Genomic DNA, 16,369 nt, shown 5'->3' with positions numbered 1-16,369 from the left:
AGATACACATATTTGGGCATGAACGAGCAAACATACACAAAATAGCCTCGCGCAATAAAAATCGCCACAAAGTCATTTAATGTATAGGGGGCGTTGATATAACTGTCGTGATATTATTGTTGCATATATAAAACACAATTTTGTTTATAATACGAAAAAATACCTTTTTGATTATTTCTTATATTACCAAATGCAACCCGCGAGTTATACGGCGAATTAATACATGTCCGAACATTTCATATTTTAATAATCCACCATATCTTTTTAATGGCAGATGTACCTGTATAGAAAATAAGAACACATTAGTTTGTGGTTGCGGAACCTTGTACACATATATTATATGCTGTATTTTTATATTTCTGAACCTTTTACCAATTATCAGAAGACGAGGCAATGATCCACTAAATTCAACGCAACAGCACGTGCTTACCTTTCAGAATTAAATTACCTTCATGTCGCAGTCTGTGAAACAAATAAAACAAAACGAATACTGTTCATTTGCGCCGTGCTCTGTTAACAGTTAATGCATCTGTATAAAGTTTCATCCCATATTAGTCGGTGAAGTCCGCTTATGCTAATCAGGGACGACACTTTCCGCTTTAATAATTATTTCGATTAAAGAAGGTCTCTTCTGAGTAAAAATCCAGTTTAGGCGGAACGTGTCGTCCCTAATAGCATGTGCGGACAACACAGGCTTATCTGGACGACACTTTACACATTTGCATTGAACCCTTCTTTTTACAGAGAATGGCCCATTTATATTCGTCGGCATGAACATTTCGTGATTTGTTTTTTATAAAAAGATACTTTGTTGTGAACACGTTAATTCGTTGATATATGATTTTGGAAAAAAAACAAGTATCTTCGCCAGTCATTTCCAACCTGTTTTTGAATAATTCGCTGAACGGTGGATCCACAAAACCAACGAAAATAAATGCCCTAAAAATAAATGTTCCACAATAAAAAATCCAGCATTTTAATAATGTTACAGTAGTACAGTAGTAAAGCTTCTAAGAATTGTATTATACCGATAGCCTAGTAATGTATCTAAAATTTGTATTATTCCAAGTTCCAAGTTATGTATTTCACAATCTTTTTTTCCTAAGTTTCCAGTTAAGTATCTCGCCATTGCGTAAAGGATATGGTGTCCGCCTATTCTGCTTGAGACGTTCTTTAGATCTCCCCCAAAAACACCAAGTATTGGTTTGATGCAGGAAACGCGCTCAACAGCTTAACAAAAAACCTTAGGCCTTCGATGTAAATCGATCTAAAATAAATAGGTGTCAAATAAAGTACCTCGCAATTTTATTCTTCCATGGTGGGACCCAGATTTCCCTTTGCATTTCCTTCTCCAATCCATGCTCGGTGCGCTCGAGCTGGGAAACGGTATAAGTCAAAGTGAACCCTAACAGCCTGAACAGGTAACTTTGCAAGTGCATGTTAGACGGTCAGAATGTCAGAATGAACTCTTACAGCCTAGACAGCAGACTCTGCAAGTATATGCAAGACTGTATAGGTCAGAGTGAACCCTAACTGCCAGGACAGGAGATACTGCAAGTATAGGTCAGACATGATAGGTAAGAGTGAACACTAACCGCCAGGACAGGATACTCTGAAAGTATAGGTTAGACGGTATAGGTCAGGTATAGGCGCGTATAGGTATAGGCGCAATGAAAATCGCCACAAAGTCATTTAATGTATAGGGGGCGTTGATATAACTGTCGTGATATTATTGTGGCATATATAAAACACATTTTTGTTTATAATACGAAAAAATACCTTTTTGATTATTTCTTATATTACCAAATGCAACCCGCGAGTTATACGGCGAATTAATACATGTCCGAACATTTCATATTTTAATAATCCACCATATCTTTTTAATGGCAGATGTACCTGTATAGAAAATAAGAACACATTAGTTTGTGGTTGCGGAACCTTGTACACATATATTATATGCTGTATTTTTATATTTCTGAACCTTTTACCAGTTATCAGAAGACGAGGCAATGATCCACTAAATTCAACGCAACAGCACGTGCTTACCTTTCAGGATTAAATCACCTTCATGTCGCAGTCTGTGAAACAAATAAAACAAAACGAATACTGTTCATTTGCGCCGTGCTCTGTTAACAGTTAATGCATCTGTATAAAGTTTCATCCCATATTAGTCGGTGAAGTCCGCTTATGCTAATCAGGGACGACACTTTCCGCTTTAATAATTATTTCGATTAAAGAAGGTCTCTTCTGAGTAAAAATCCAGTTTAGGCGGAACGTGTCGTCCCTAATAGCATGTGCGGACAACACAGGCTTATCTGGACGACACTTTACACATTTGCATTGAACCCTTCTTTTTACAGGGAATGGCCCATTTATATTCGTCGGCATGAACATTTCGTGATTTGTTTTTTATAAAAAGATACTTTGTTGTGAACACGTTAATTCGTTGATATATGATTTTGGAAAAAAAACAAGTATCTTCGCCAGTCATTTCCAACCTGTTTTTGAATAATTCGCTGAACGGTGGATCCACAAAACCAACGAAAATAAATGCCCTACAAATAAATGTTCCACAATAAAAAATCCAGCATTTTAATAATGTTACAGTAGTACAGTAGTAAAGCTTCTAAGAATTGTATTATACCGATAGCCTAGTAATGTATCTAAAATTTGTATTATTCCAAGTTCCAAGTTATGTATTTCACAATCTTTTTTTCCTAAGTTTCCAGTTAAGTATCTCGCCATTGCGTAAAGGATATGGTGTCCGCCTATTCTGCTTGAGACGTTCTTTAGATCTCCCCCAAAAACACCAAGTATTGGTTTGATGCAGGAAACGCGCTCAACAGCTTAACAAAAAACCTTAGGCCTTCGAAGTAAATCGATCTAAAATAAATAGGTGTCAAATAAAGTACCTCGCAATTTTATTCTTCCATGGTGGGACCCAGATTTCCCTTTGCATTTCCTTCTCCAATCCATGCTCGGTGCGCTCGAGCTGGGAAACGGTATAAGTCAAAGTGAACCCTAACAGCCTGAACAGGTAACTTTGCAAGTGCATGTTAGACGGTCAGAATGTCAGAATGAACCCTTACAGCCTAGACAGCAGACTCTGCAAGTATATGCAAGACTGTATAGGTCAGAGTGAACCCTAACTGCCAGGACAGGAGATACTGCAAGTATAGGTCAGACATGATAGGTAAGAGTGAACACTAACCGCCAGGACAGGATACTCTGAAAGTATAGGTTAGACGGTATAGGTCAGAATGAACCCAAACTGCCTAGACTGGAGACTCTGCACGTGTGGGTCGTACGGTATAGGTGAGAGTGAACCCTAACTGCCTAGACAGGAGACTCTGCATGTATAGGTCAGACGGTATAGCTCAAACTGAACCCTTACTGCCAGGACAGGACACTCTGCAAGTATAGGTCAGACGGTATAGGTCAGAGTGAATCCTAACTGTCTGGATAGGAGTTTCTGCAAGTATTGGTTAGATATCATCAAGAGAAGCCAGTCAATGCATGGGTTTCTTTTCAATTGTCATTGACAATATACCTCTAATTTAGCCTTGTCCTGTAAAAAATGCCCAAGGTCCATGTGCGGTAAGTGGTAAGATTATCCGGTTCTGCTCGCAAAGGCTAATCTGGGACTGCACTTTCCGACTTTCATGTATTTTTGCTAAGAAGAAACTTAGTAAACAAATTCATGGTCCTGATTAGCATATACCGACTACCCGGGCTACTATGTGACGACACCTAAAGGAATTGCGCCCAGTGTTCAAAGGCTCTATTTTAAATGAGGTCTTGTCTTTATGACGATTTTGCGGTTAATGCTTACGTATTGCGCTCTTCTTTGCCATATAATTTTTAATTTGCCTGCAGTCAACATAACCAGTATTTGGATAACGCAGTTTTTAGTCACAGTTCAAACATAGCGGACGCAAACATGAAATATGCAAGTATGTTTCAGGTTTGTTCAATTTTTAGACAAACAAGTGCGGAATGGATGACTATAAATAGTAACAAATACGGTTAAATTGCTTGGTTACGCGATCTGATATAGGAAGTGCAATATCCAGCATCGAACATATAAATCCATATTTACCGATTTAACGCAGGCGATTGTCAACAAAACACTTTCCGTGAAGAAGCATTGCGTGCGCTTTATTGGGTATCAATTAAAATTCGCACTATTACATATTTTCGTTTTGAATAAAATGCAACATTTAGTTAGTTTTCCCTATGCGGCTCTATGGCTGGAACTAGAAAATGCTTTGGAGCAAAAAAATTAAATACACCGATTTCCCTATATCAAATCTTCACGACGCGAATTTTCCCAATTTTAGTTTTTTTTGTTCGTGTATAAGGTAACAAAAATAATTTGTTAAGTCACGTCAATAATTTAATAAAGTTTAAATACTTTATCCGTGGATATTTAATGGAAGTGAAAAAACATTTTACTTGACACGTTAACGCCTCGTAGATCACAAGTGTTACACTACCTTGTATTGGAATAACAAGGAACTTCATGTACAAGAAATATACCATAAAGAGAAATGTGTTGTCCCTGTTAAGCCTATGCAGATTGTGAGCTTGCTCGCAAACAAACACTTAAAATCCGCATTTTAATTAAAATCCTGCATTTTTAAATAGGCTTTTAATATATTTCGAAATTTATTTTAATGAATGCAGTTATATTTCTCAACATTGACGATTTACAAAACCTAAAGAATATTACGCGTTGCAACGCGAAACGATTGAATAATTTGGAGAGTTCTGTTTTTGTTGTTTAATTTTGTGAAACTACGAAGATTGCTTATATAAAGTATAAAATACGCAGCAATTCATGATTGGCACGATGGGCGAGTGGGCTAATGCGTTTTTACTTCAGGACTCCGGGGGTTCATTGGTTCGACAATATTCAGACTATAACAACGTTCCTTAAATATATGAGCCGCGCTCTCGGAAAACCGGGCTTAATATACGTGCGTAAAGTGTCGTCTCAGATTAGCCTGTGCAGTCCGCTGATACTTCCCTAAGATGGAGCATTCCATGAAAGCGGAAAGTGTCGTCCCTGATTAGCATGTAAGGACTGCATATATACTAAAATATGATGACACATTACGCGCATGCATAATGTTCGGTTTTCCGAGAGCGCAGCTTATGTTTTAACAAGCTGACAGATACTTGTTGGTAATAGACTGCATTATAGTTTTTTTTGAATTTTAAAATATTCCGTATTTAAAATGAATCCAAAGATATTGTTCAATTATGTGTGGACTGCACAGGCTCATTTAGGACGACACTTTACGCTTATTTATTAGACCCGTATTTCCCAGATCGAGGCTCAATTGTTCAAGCAACATTCATAAGCAGTTGATCTGAGTTCAAATGACCGTGTAATAACCATGTTCATTTGTAACTGTTTTGATGGATGCATACGGATTAAATTCCTTCTTAAAGTTCAGCCGCCGTCAATCAGTAACACTTGTTATTTGAATTAAACTTTACAGACGGTCGAAACAAATGCGTATTTTTTTCTGAATTTGCGGGCTTTAAATGACGTTTAAATATGGAATGACAAGTAAACAAATCATAACAGTATAATAATGTTAAGTTTTATAGTTTACCTTTTTTTCATTTTTTCATTAAAGAGTATAAAATTAAGGTGAACATTTCAGGAAACACGAGTTTTGTTTAGTTAAAAAGTGCAACTATACTTAAGTTAAAAACGAGTTACTATTCATTACTAGGGTTTTCGATTATTAAAATCGCGCAGTTGTACAGACACACCAGCTTAGCTGAACATGGGTAGATACGTATAATATGATGTGAAAAAATACGGCAGATTAGCAAACAAAACTTAACACAACAATAACTGACTTTCATCGTCTCGACAGTCTCTTTCTTTAATCATCTTCATAAAAATTGAAAGTATTGTGGACAATACTTGATCGACAGCTTATCAGAGATCCTCCGGATTATTAATTGGACCTATGCTTTTACTGTGAAGATATTGTTTCCTTTGTTCATAACGATGGTCTAAATATTAACTAACATCTAACACAACTTACACATATAAACCCATCTTTGATTGACACGAGGGAACTGAGCCTGACAAAGCACGCAGTGTGAAGCTCGGAATCCAATACATGCAAGTCGTGCTATGGGAAAACGGGGCTTAAAAGAAGTGCGTTAAGTGTCGTCACTGATTAGTCTGATTCGTTTCCGCCTTAACTGGACTTTCAGGTAGGAAAAGATGTCATTTAAACAAAATGTTATATTGAAGCGGAAAGTGTCGCCCGTGATTAGCCTGTGTTGACTGCACACTTTTATATGTGACGTCACGCGCATTTAGTCCCGTTTTTCAAGAGCGATGCTCAGATATTGATTTTCCTATTGTATTACGTAACGTGTGAAATACGAGACAATAGGTTATCTGTTCGGCGATGAAACAATCGCACCCTGATAAGCCGGTGCGTTGCCGATTTATAGAATTGCTGAGGGCACATTCGATTAAGTATATGTACATATTTTACGCCGACATATGATCAACCCAGTATTTGATCAGATTTCGAGATGCTTTGAAGGTAGTAGGGGACTATTGTTAGGAAATCTAAATCGCGTTGTATGTTCATTATCATCATAACCTAACATCAATAAAACATTGCTTTTGAATATTTTAAATACTTTTACAGTGCACAACAAATGTTAATGATATTTATGTCATGCCATAATTATTTGTACAAACATAATACGCAAATATTACTCATTAATTTTATTTTAAGCATATTTATTCTGTTATACCGTTTTGTCGGCATCTAAAAGCATAGCAACAATAATTATACGATGTTTACACAAACAATATAAAGAAACTGAAGCAATATATGCAGTAGCCCTATGGAAATTAAGGATAAATCCATCAACTTCAAATATATTAGTGACAAATGTCCAAAGTACAACGTGGACATGTAGATATAAGATATAGAATGTGACAGTTAACCAACGATATGTACATACATATATAACTACAATACCAAACAAACATCAAGTTTTACCGTCATATTTGATGCATTGTGCAGCAAAAGAATACAGGGTGGGATTTAAAGATTCATTAAAATCGAATGCCAAATATTGTCCTAAGTACAAGTTCAATAATTACTTTACACTGAATTTATTTAACTTTTATGTATCCATAAATAACACTTATAGCTTAATATCCCTAATGTTGTTAGTATAGATACTTGTAAGAGCGTAGTAAAATGTTGTCTAAACACACTCATATAAATTAAAATAATTATGATGCGAAGAAAACTATTTAAAACATACATTATTTCGAAATAGGTTAGGATATTGAAAAGAACGTATATCTGTACAATTACTGGAGATGTAGTATTTGTTGATCTATAATACATTGCCATAACGATTCTTTGAAATACATTCATTTCTTTTCATACTTGTTTTACACATAAAATTAATATATACTTTAATATATATATATTCAAATAAGACCCTGAATATGTTTACTGCCATTCATATGCAAAGTGAACTTTCTATCTCGTATTTTTAACCGTTGATAAGACGCAAAATACGCCGGACGTGCCAGTTAGCGGCATTGTTTGTACCGCGCTTAAGCAACGATTGCTCATAGTAATGTAACGCCCCTTCATAGTCTCCTTCCATTTCATAGCAGTGTCGGGGTGATACAGGTTGATTTTATTTCTTATATCAAATATATAAGACTCAAATACTCCCAAGACATGTAGCTGATTGTCACGTTCACCGAGTCCTCCATATTTGAGATACTGTAGATAGTAGAGGAACGAACGGGCATCAACCTCAGCAAATTTCATCCATAGTTTTTCAATACGATGTCTCTTTGCCACTTCCTCTTGGATGATATTGCGATTCATTTCAAACAATAATATTAAAGGAGTGCAATACGATTCCTGCCTTACATTTTTTCTATTCATTTGTAAAACAATTTAATTACAATTTGAACCGTAAAATGGCTTATTGACCTTGCTGGACACACGTATATATTCCACGTGGTGGTAAATATATGAATTATATGTATAGTCGTAGTGGTTGATTATAACTTCTGATTCTAAAGTGCATCCAAAAGATTCATAACAAAACATATAAGAGCACGTGCATATAACAATTTACACATCATCATGCGTATTTGACAGAAATACAAAGTATTCAACACACCAATTCAGAGTGTACAATGTAGCGATGTTAATATTTTGAAACATACAAATACAGTGCCTCTTCTTACAGTTAATAATACATGTACATATCATTAAATTACATAATCGAGACTAACTAACTGGTCACAAATATCTTATATTTAACATAGGTTTATAGTTATTTGTTTAATGTCGTTAAATTGTTATATTGTTCTTTTAACCACTTATGAGACGCATAATACGCAGGACGTGCCAGTTAGCGGCGTTGTTTGTACGACGAAAACGGAACGACTCCTCGTAGTAACGTAACGCTCCTGCATAGTCTCCTTCCATTTCGTAACAATGCCCGAGCAAGTTCAGTGCTGTCTCTGGGTGATACAGGTTGAGTTGATTTCTTATATCTATAAAAGCCTCGAGGACTCCCATAGCATGAAGCTGTTTGTCACGTTCACCGAGTCCTCCATACGTGAGATATTGTAGATAGTGGAGGAACGGACGGGCATCCACCTCAGCACAGTCCATCCATAGTTTTTCATCGTAATCTCTCTGTGCCACTTCCTCCTCAGTGATATTGCGATTCATTTCAAACAATAAAATGGCAGGAGTGCAATACGATTCTTGCCTTACAAATCTGACACAGAATGCGAATGGCAGTTCAATGAATCCCTCATCTTTGTAACCCGATAACATATCAGCAAACACCTGTAGATGACAGTCCCCTTCTAAATGTATAAATCCACACACAGCCTTGATATTGCTGTGATAACTCCTCTCTACATCCTCCAGCACTCGAACTGCCGCTTGATGATGACCACTACAGTATAACATTGAAGCAAACTTTAAGCGACTAGAAGCTACATCAGAATTAAAGGAATATTGGGCACGCCTTATTTTTTCTCCGTCAAGAACGTTTCGCAATCGCAAATAGTAAGATGTTTGCACTGATATTTGAAAAGTGTAAACTTGTTTTATACATTCTAAAGCTGCAGTTTTCGATATGCCATTTGTTGAATTTTCAAACAATGAGCGTATTAAATATTTTAAAGGTTGCATGAAGGTGTTATGAGAACTTCTTTGTTTATGATTTAAGACTGTGAACACACGACTCAATCTTTTCAAGTAATCATACTTCAGCAGTAATCGAATGCTGTTAGTTAAGCATACACCTCTTAGTTCTCCAGCCTGTACAATGTACCGCATACTACAGGATTGTAACCGACAACTTATATTATCTATACCAATACAAAAAATATCTTGTAAGTTATTCCTTATCAACGAGTCTATATACACTAAAAGGCGTTTCTGCAGCAACTTTGAGAGTTTACCATCGAACAAGTTCACACCTTCTATGATATAATGCGGAAGCCTTGTCAATCGCAGCCATCGCCTTAATACGTGTAAACAGAGCAAAAGTACAAACATAAGGTTGTGTTCGCACCACAGAGAAGGATGTGTTCTTTCTATGGTGAAAAACATTATAGTTTTACAATGAAAGCTTGTAATAGCATCCCCCACAATGTAAGCAAATAATGATTTTTTGATAAGTTTTAAAACAATGTAACATTTTGTTTGAGTCATATTGAAGCTAAATGTCAACATTCGTTCTATGAGGTTTGGAGACAGTCGCCATTCTTCTCGCTTGTAATCACTGTCTGGATGTCCTGCTGGTACCAGGAAACACGGAGCTATCCGTGCAGCCTCGAGAAGCTGAACAGGTGGCCAGTGTTTACCTCTACATCTGTCTATCCAGTGCTGTATTTCAGGAAGAGGTTTGCGTACATGAAATGCACTTACAATATCCCAGTTAGGCATCCAACTCACAGAAGGCCCATTTTAAGTTGCCTCCCCTCGATCTCTTGCCTCATACGCGATTACATTTTTCCATCTTTCAGCGCTGAACAGTATTTGCCCAGAATCTTTCCTTACGAACCAGTCATCGGTCAGACTGGTCACTGGTTCCGGTGTGTAGTCTTGGATGACTTGTAGCAAGTACTGTTGAGGTGGAGTGGTGTCGTCACGGAGCATCAGAAGGTTATACATCCCAGTCCTCCAGTCTTCCCAGACTGTCATGATATTGATTATGTTGGCACTATGTAGAAAATCAATATCAGACTGGAGACCGGGAGTTGTGGTCCCTTCCGACTGGCTCCCGAAATGAAAACACTCAAGGTTCTTTTCTTGTAGTTGCTCTAATATTTTCTCAATGTGCTCCCTCCGCAAGAAAGTTCTCCTCCGCTCCAATACAGTTTCCTTCCCAGCTCCACTGTCGTCAAGTGCGTCAAACATCCGAATAGACAATTCTGTGAAATGCTCTGGAATCTAAATATGCATATATGATATTACTTTCAATTAGTATTACATGTTTCTGTTGATAACCTTTTACTAGTACATCTTATTTTATCGTTTGTATCAAAAATGCAGGAGATGAAATTCATCAAAACCAAATGTATTGATAGTACTTAATATAAAATAGTTTTAAGTATGTAAGTATATTAAATCGACAAACATGTATACAAGAACTGATAAATCCATACGCGCGCTGATAGATATATATATCAGATATGATTCAAAATCAATAGGTTGCAGTCTTATTTAAAATTGTGATTTGCTCCGTTTGATGAAAGAATATATTTCCAAATGAAGGGTGTATGTGTTTTGAATGTTTTTTAACCGATATTGTGTCATTATGTAAATGTGGATGCCCATGCTGCCTGATTGTGAGTTGGAGACCGACCCGTCGGTTCGCACGCCTGCCAGTCGTTGTTTCAGTTAGCCAGTCAGAAAGTATATCAGTCACTCCTTGTGTCTAGGCTGTCTATCTATATATTTGTCTGTCTGTCTGTTCGCCCGCTCTGCCTGTCCAAAGAAAGACTGACTTACTTCTTCAACGATGCCTGTCTGTATTCTTAACTTCAGATTAGACTATGCAGTCATCATAGGCTGATCAAGGACGACACTTTCCACCAAAAGTGGATTTTTTTCTGAAGAGTATTCTTTTAAAAGAGAAGAACACTAAAAAGCGGAAAGTGTCGTCCCTGATTACCCTGTGCGGACTTCACATGTCTGTGCGGAATACACAGGCCGGTACTGACTGGCTATTGTGGGACGATATTTTAGGCAAATGCCCTAAGCCCCGTTTAATCAGAGCGCGCCTCATGTATATATGTGGCTGTCTTGTCTGTCTATTTTTACATTTCTGTGTGGTCAACAATTTGTGTGTCTCTCAGCCAGTTTGCCCGTATCTCTGAGAACGTGTTCTGTATTCCTTATGTTCAGTATAAACTATCAATACAAACAACTAGTTTAGAGACAAATGCTAATGATATACCTGCATGATTGATTGAAGGTTTTGATAACGCTTTTTGTTCGCCGTTCTTCTGACACCAATATCGCTTTCCTAATAAAAAAACATGTAACATGAGAAGCAAAAATTATATACTAGAAACTCTGTTTATACGATTCGAAATTTGGATGAAAATATAATTACAAGTTAATATCAATTTATATAAAAGTACACACCAGTTAATTACATGGTCTACTTGATCACAGTGACTTGCCTATCATTGGTTTAATGGATAATCATATCCAATATATATTTAAATCAGATTGTTGAAAATCACAATGCATTAATTACTTATGTTGTAGAATAAATACATAATTATTTAGTATTCAAGTGTTTCGCTTGTGTATTCGTAAAAAGGAAATATTTAGATGATAATACACTGCTGAGCTGGGGCGGGCAGTGATAATCGGTCCGCAGGGAGCATAACGGCCGTATTAACGTCTATAATATATACCTAACTTTGTTTTGTTAATCTTTGTTTTGTTTTTTCTCAAACAGAACCAGCTTTTTGTACTTTTATTTTCATTCAATTGATTACGCAATTTATGACATATTTCTGTGACGTAATTTCTGTGACGAAACAACAGTTTTAGCCATTCGGTCGTGGAAGGTTTATATAGAATATTTTGGAGCATCGAACGAAAAAAAAAACGTATTTTGGATTGTGCTTTTGTCGTGCACAATTCGAAGCTTTGATACAATTCTTGTAATCGCTCCGACAAGTAATTCAATTTTATAAATCGATTTTTTTGTGACAGTGGGTAGCATTCTCTACAATCGTTTAAAGGGGCCTTTTCACAGATTTTGGCTTGTTTTGAAGTTATTCATTAAATGCTTTATATTGATAAATGTAAGCTGTGGATCGTACAAGCTCCAGTAAAAACTCAAGTATAAAATTAAAAAATGGAATAATACATTGCCAGGAGCAGGTTTCAAACCAGTGACCCCTGGAGTCCTGCAGAGGTCCTGAAGTAAAAACGCTTTAGCCCTCTCGGCTATTCATCCGAGTATACATAGTAGTGTATTGTATACCTTATATACGCAATATTCGTAGTTTCACAAAATTTAACAACAACAGAACTCTCCAAATTATTCAATCGTTTCGCGTTGCAAGGCTTTATAATTTTTTGGTTTCAAAATTGTCAAAAGATGCATATAATGGCTATATTAGACCATGGTTAATGTTCAGTAATACTGTTTCCTTACAAATATCATAACTATAACGAAAATTTGCGAATCTGAAACAACTTTTTTCAATTTTGTCAATTTACAAAAACGTGAAAAGATCCCTTTAAAAAAGTATGATTCAAAATAAATATAGATAAACGGATAGAATAAAAAAAACGGAGTGCACATCGTTGTCATTTAATTATTATAAGCATTGGATTAAAGTTGTCGTAGAGATAATTGTGTCTTTTATTTTTTAAATTTTGCTGTTTGGTGAATCCTGTTAAAGCTTAAATAAAGGCATCAATCTAGTTTGAAGCACAGCTTTAGTTTCAATCGATATTTGTAGTATCCAAATTGTGTGCAACCTGTCATATAATAATCTAATAATGATTGATTATTTCGTTGATTTGTGGCTAAGGCTGAATGTGGACGCCATTTTTTTCCAGTTTAACGTCACGCGCACATATTCTGAGGGCCGATTATAAATAATCGAACCTAGGGCCAAATATTTATAATGACCCCGTAACGGTGATAAAGGTATGAAAAACTGTACAAATTTGTTACTATATATAGTAAGGTGTGTATTATATACATATTTAGTTTCCTTCGGAGCAAATGACACTCGAGCGTGGTTTATTGTCGCAAGTATATTTGTTGAAGCTCCGCTGAGAAGGATGTAGCGGTTATTTAACAAAATATGAAATATGAACCATTGTTTTTTACAGAAATCATTAACATGTAACGCTAAAACAATTTTCTGAAATGTATCCTATAACATAATCAGTTTATGTTATCTATGTTTCAGGGACGCAATACAATCACAGCATTTCCAAATGACCTTATATTTAGACAAACACGGCACAGCTAAGCCGGGCATGATCCTTTATATAGCATATTATACTTTCTGTTCTTAACTTAAATTATCACTGAGCCAGCTTTTCGTAAATTTATTTACATTTAGTTAAAAACGCAGTTAATTATGTTTCTCGTTTGAAGTAATTTCTGTGACGAAACGCAACAGTTTATGCTACTACAAGTATTGTGTAAGTTATAATGTTACAAAAACATGCTAACATAACATATAGGATTCTTTGAAAGCACAAACCTTGTTCTGCATCCTTGATTCTCTTGGCGCGGCTTCCATATCCACTGAAAGGTTCCACATCTTGCTAAACGCAACCTGTACTTCTTCAAACTCGTGTAACCTGCACGTATCAAGAATTTAACATTATTAACATGTGATCTGCGATACTATTACGATGCTTCAAATGTTTAAATATAAGGTACATACCCCAATCAAATAAGAAACAATTTAACTCAGAGTAATATATTTATTTAACTTCAAAGCTCGCAATAAATCACATCACGGAACATATCTCATTTCGCGCGTGCATAAGGCTGCACATCACACTTTGTAGCCACCAATGAGAGTTGGCCCGGTCAAATTTGTAAATAAAGAGAACATTGCTTTAGTTAGCACTTTTTGAGTGTCATAATAATAATGAATGTCAGGCTTGAGTTTTGGTGATTTTTTCTTGGATGTTTGTAAGTTACCAAAACATTGGTATTGTAACTAAAGCTGCATACAGGAAGTAGAATTAATGCAATTCGAAAACAGGTGTAATGCTGGCTCCGGACAGTATTTCTGTTGAAATTTGGCGTATGGACATTGAACTATTACAAAAAATCTAACCCTTTGACCCCCAATTTTCTCCATAGCTGTTTGGTACTTGGTAAGTTACCTATGTAAAAAACATTGTTTTCAGGCACCTTGCGTCTGACGGAAAGTGGAAGTTTATATGTGAAATGGGCTTAAAAAGGCTCGGAAACACACATTATTTTGATGATTTTGTTTGAATTAATCAATACTAAATAATTTTTCCTCAACTCATTTGATTTAATGTTCTTGATTTTTCAGAAGGCACACCCTCAACCATTCTGGAAATGTGCTAGGTTTATTTTCTGATTTGCAAGGTGACCAGTTTTCAGACATTGATTCACTCCTGCTTGTGAACGAGATTGGCCGAGACTTAAACACTGTATATTGACACCTTAGGGAAACATATTTTATTCCGTATTCTGCTTTCAAGGGGCTATGCCATTTAAAGGTGTACCCAAGGGACAAATTCTTTGGGAAAAAACCCTGTTTTTGGTACGATTGTATATGAACTGATACAACTTGCTATATATAACACACAATTTTTTTCCATTCTAAGGTAGAAATCATATAATTATATGCAGCTTGTTTGTTTGACCCTTTTTGTGTTAACATGTTTACATCCTGCTGGTATTCAATATCTCCATAAATTTGACATGGTCAATAACCAAGCATGATAGCGCAGTTTGTTAAAGTGGTGTCAACTGTCATATTTTGATTTTTGTATTGTCTGATTGATTACCAACTTGTTTCTGACAAATGATCATTGTTTAACTTTATAAGTTATGTTTTATTAAAGTGCATTTATATAAAAATGTATAATTTGGAAACCCAGTTTTCCCTGCCAAAGTCCCTTTAACTAACACTTATGCGTTGATTTGTTCGGAAACAATACACATTTAATGTATTTTATTCCGTTCGCTTAAAGATATTTAAGATACTGTATTATTGAACGTCAGCTGATGAATACGCGTCGATTTTAACAAACGTTAAACAACATTCTATCTCAGATAAGTGGCAACACTGTTAAAGCGGAAGTGGTGTTCGTGATCAATATCTTAGCCATCATATTGTGTTAGTACTGTTGCTGAACCCGTCGTGGTTAGTTCATTGTTTACAATATCTACCATGTACATTGAATTTGTGATTAAATAAAGAACATTCCTGACTTACCGACACACACATGAATGGTCATAATTATGGAAGCTTTTGCATTGTACAGTACACTCCACGCGTTTTCCTCAAAAAACGCGCTCTCTCCGCGGGTTTTTTCTGCTAGCGAGTGTTCACATGGCGTTGAGAGAGCGAGGTGAACTCGATGAAACGCTCGGCGTTACGCCGCGTTCGCTAATTCCCGCGGCGTGTATTACTTTAGCCTAGTCGGTAAATGCAGACAATTTCCGTTCTTATCAGTGACCGCCGCGCAACGCCGCATTAGCAGTGTGCTACTGGGCATGCCAAAAAATAAAAACATTGTTATAATATATTGTTTAAATACTGGAGTACATGTATAAAAAAAGATAATTGTATAGAAAATTAATACGTATAAAAATTATGTTTGTTAATTCACAGGTACGTATACAATATGAATGAATCTATAAGACATTTGACAAATTAATATTTAAATCATAACACAATCATAATCAAGACAACAATAAATGTTCCGTAAAATTTCCAAATGAGAATAATAATTAGTAATCCGAAACACACTACGATTTTTAATGTTAACACGACGTTTACAAATGCTTCCAATATACAGTTATCATGTATATTTCTGGACAAAAGCGCGCGAAAATTATGCTGCAATGTACAAGGTATACTCCTGCAAAACATGCGTGTATTGATATTTTTGATTAAACTTTATAGCACAGTGAACGTTGAATTTTGTTGATGTCGGTTAAAAGTTTTTGTGGTATTTTATAACAAAATTATATCGCAAATAAGTTGATATTTCCTCCAAAATAATTTCAAATCATACACGCCGAATCTTTATCGTTACGGTATTTTAGTAAT

At 35.9% G+C, this 16,369-nt stretch overlaps 1 protein-coding gene across 1 annotated transcript; it reads right to left on the bottom strand.

Moving 5' to 3' along the window:
• Positions 1 to 10,019: 10,019 nt before the first annotated feature.
• On the bottom strand, positions 10,020 to 13,902 carry LOC127863782 (uncharacterized). The gene is made up of 3 exons (XM_052403425.1): positions 13,805 to 13,902; positions 11,515 to 11,583; positions 10,020 to 10,505 (listed from the first exon to the last, which is right to left on the bottom strand). Exons 1-3 carry the CDS (start codon positions 13,862 to 13,864, stop codon positions 10,020 to 10,022), a joined length of 615 nt encoding a protein of 204 aa, XP_052259385.1. The 5' UTR covers positions 13,865 to 13,902.
• Between the last annotated feature and the right edge of the window lie 2,467 nt (positions 13,903 to 16,369).

This window comes from Dreissena polymorpha, unplaced genomic scaffold, assembly GCF_020536995.1.
Source record: "Dreissena polymorpha isolate Duluth1 unplaced genomic scaffold, UMN_Dpol_1.0 chrUn037, whole genome shotgun sequence".
In the NCBI taxonomy this organism is placed as follows: Eukaryota; Metazoa; Mollusca; class Bivalvia; order Myida; family Dreissenidae; genus Dreissena; species Dreissena polymorpha.
This window is presented reverse-complemented; position numbering and strand designations above follow the sequence as displayed.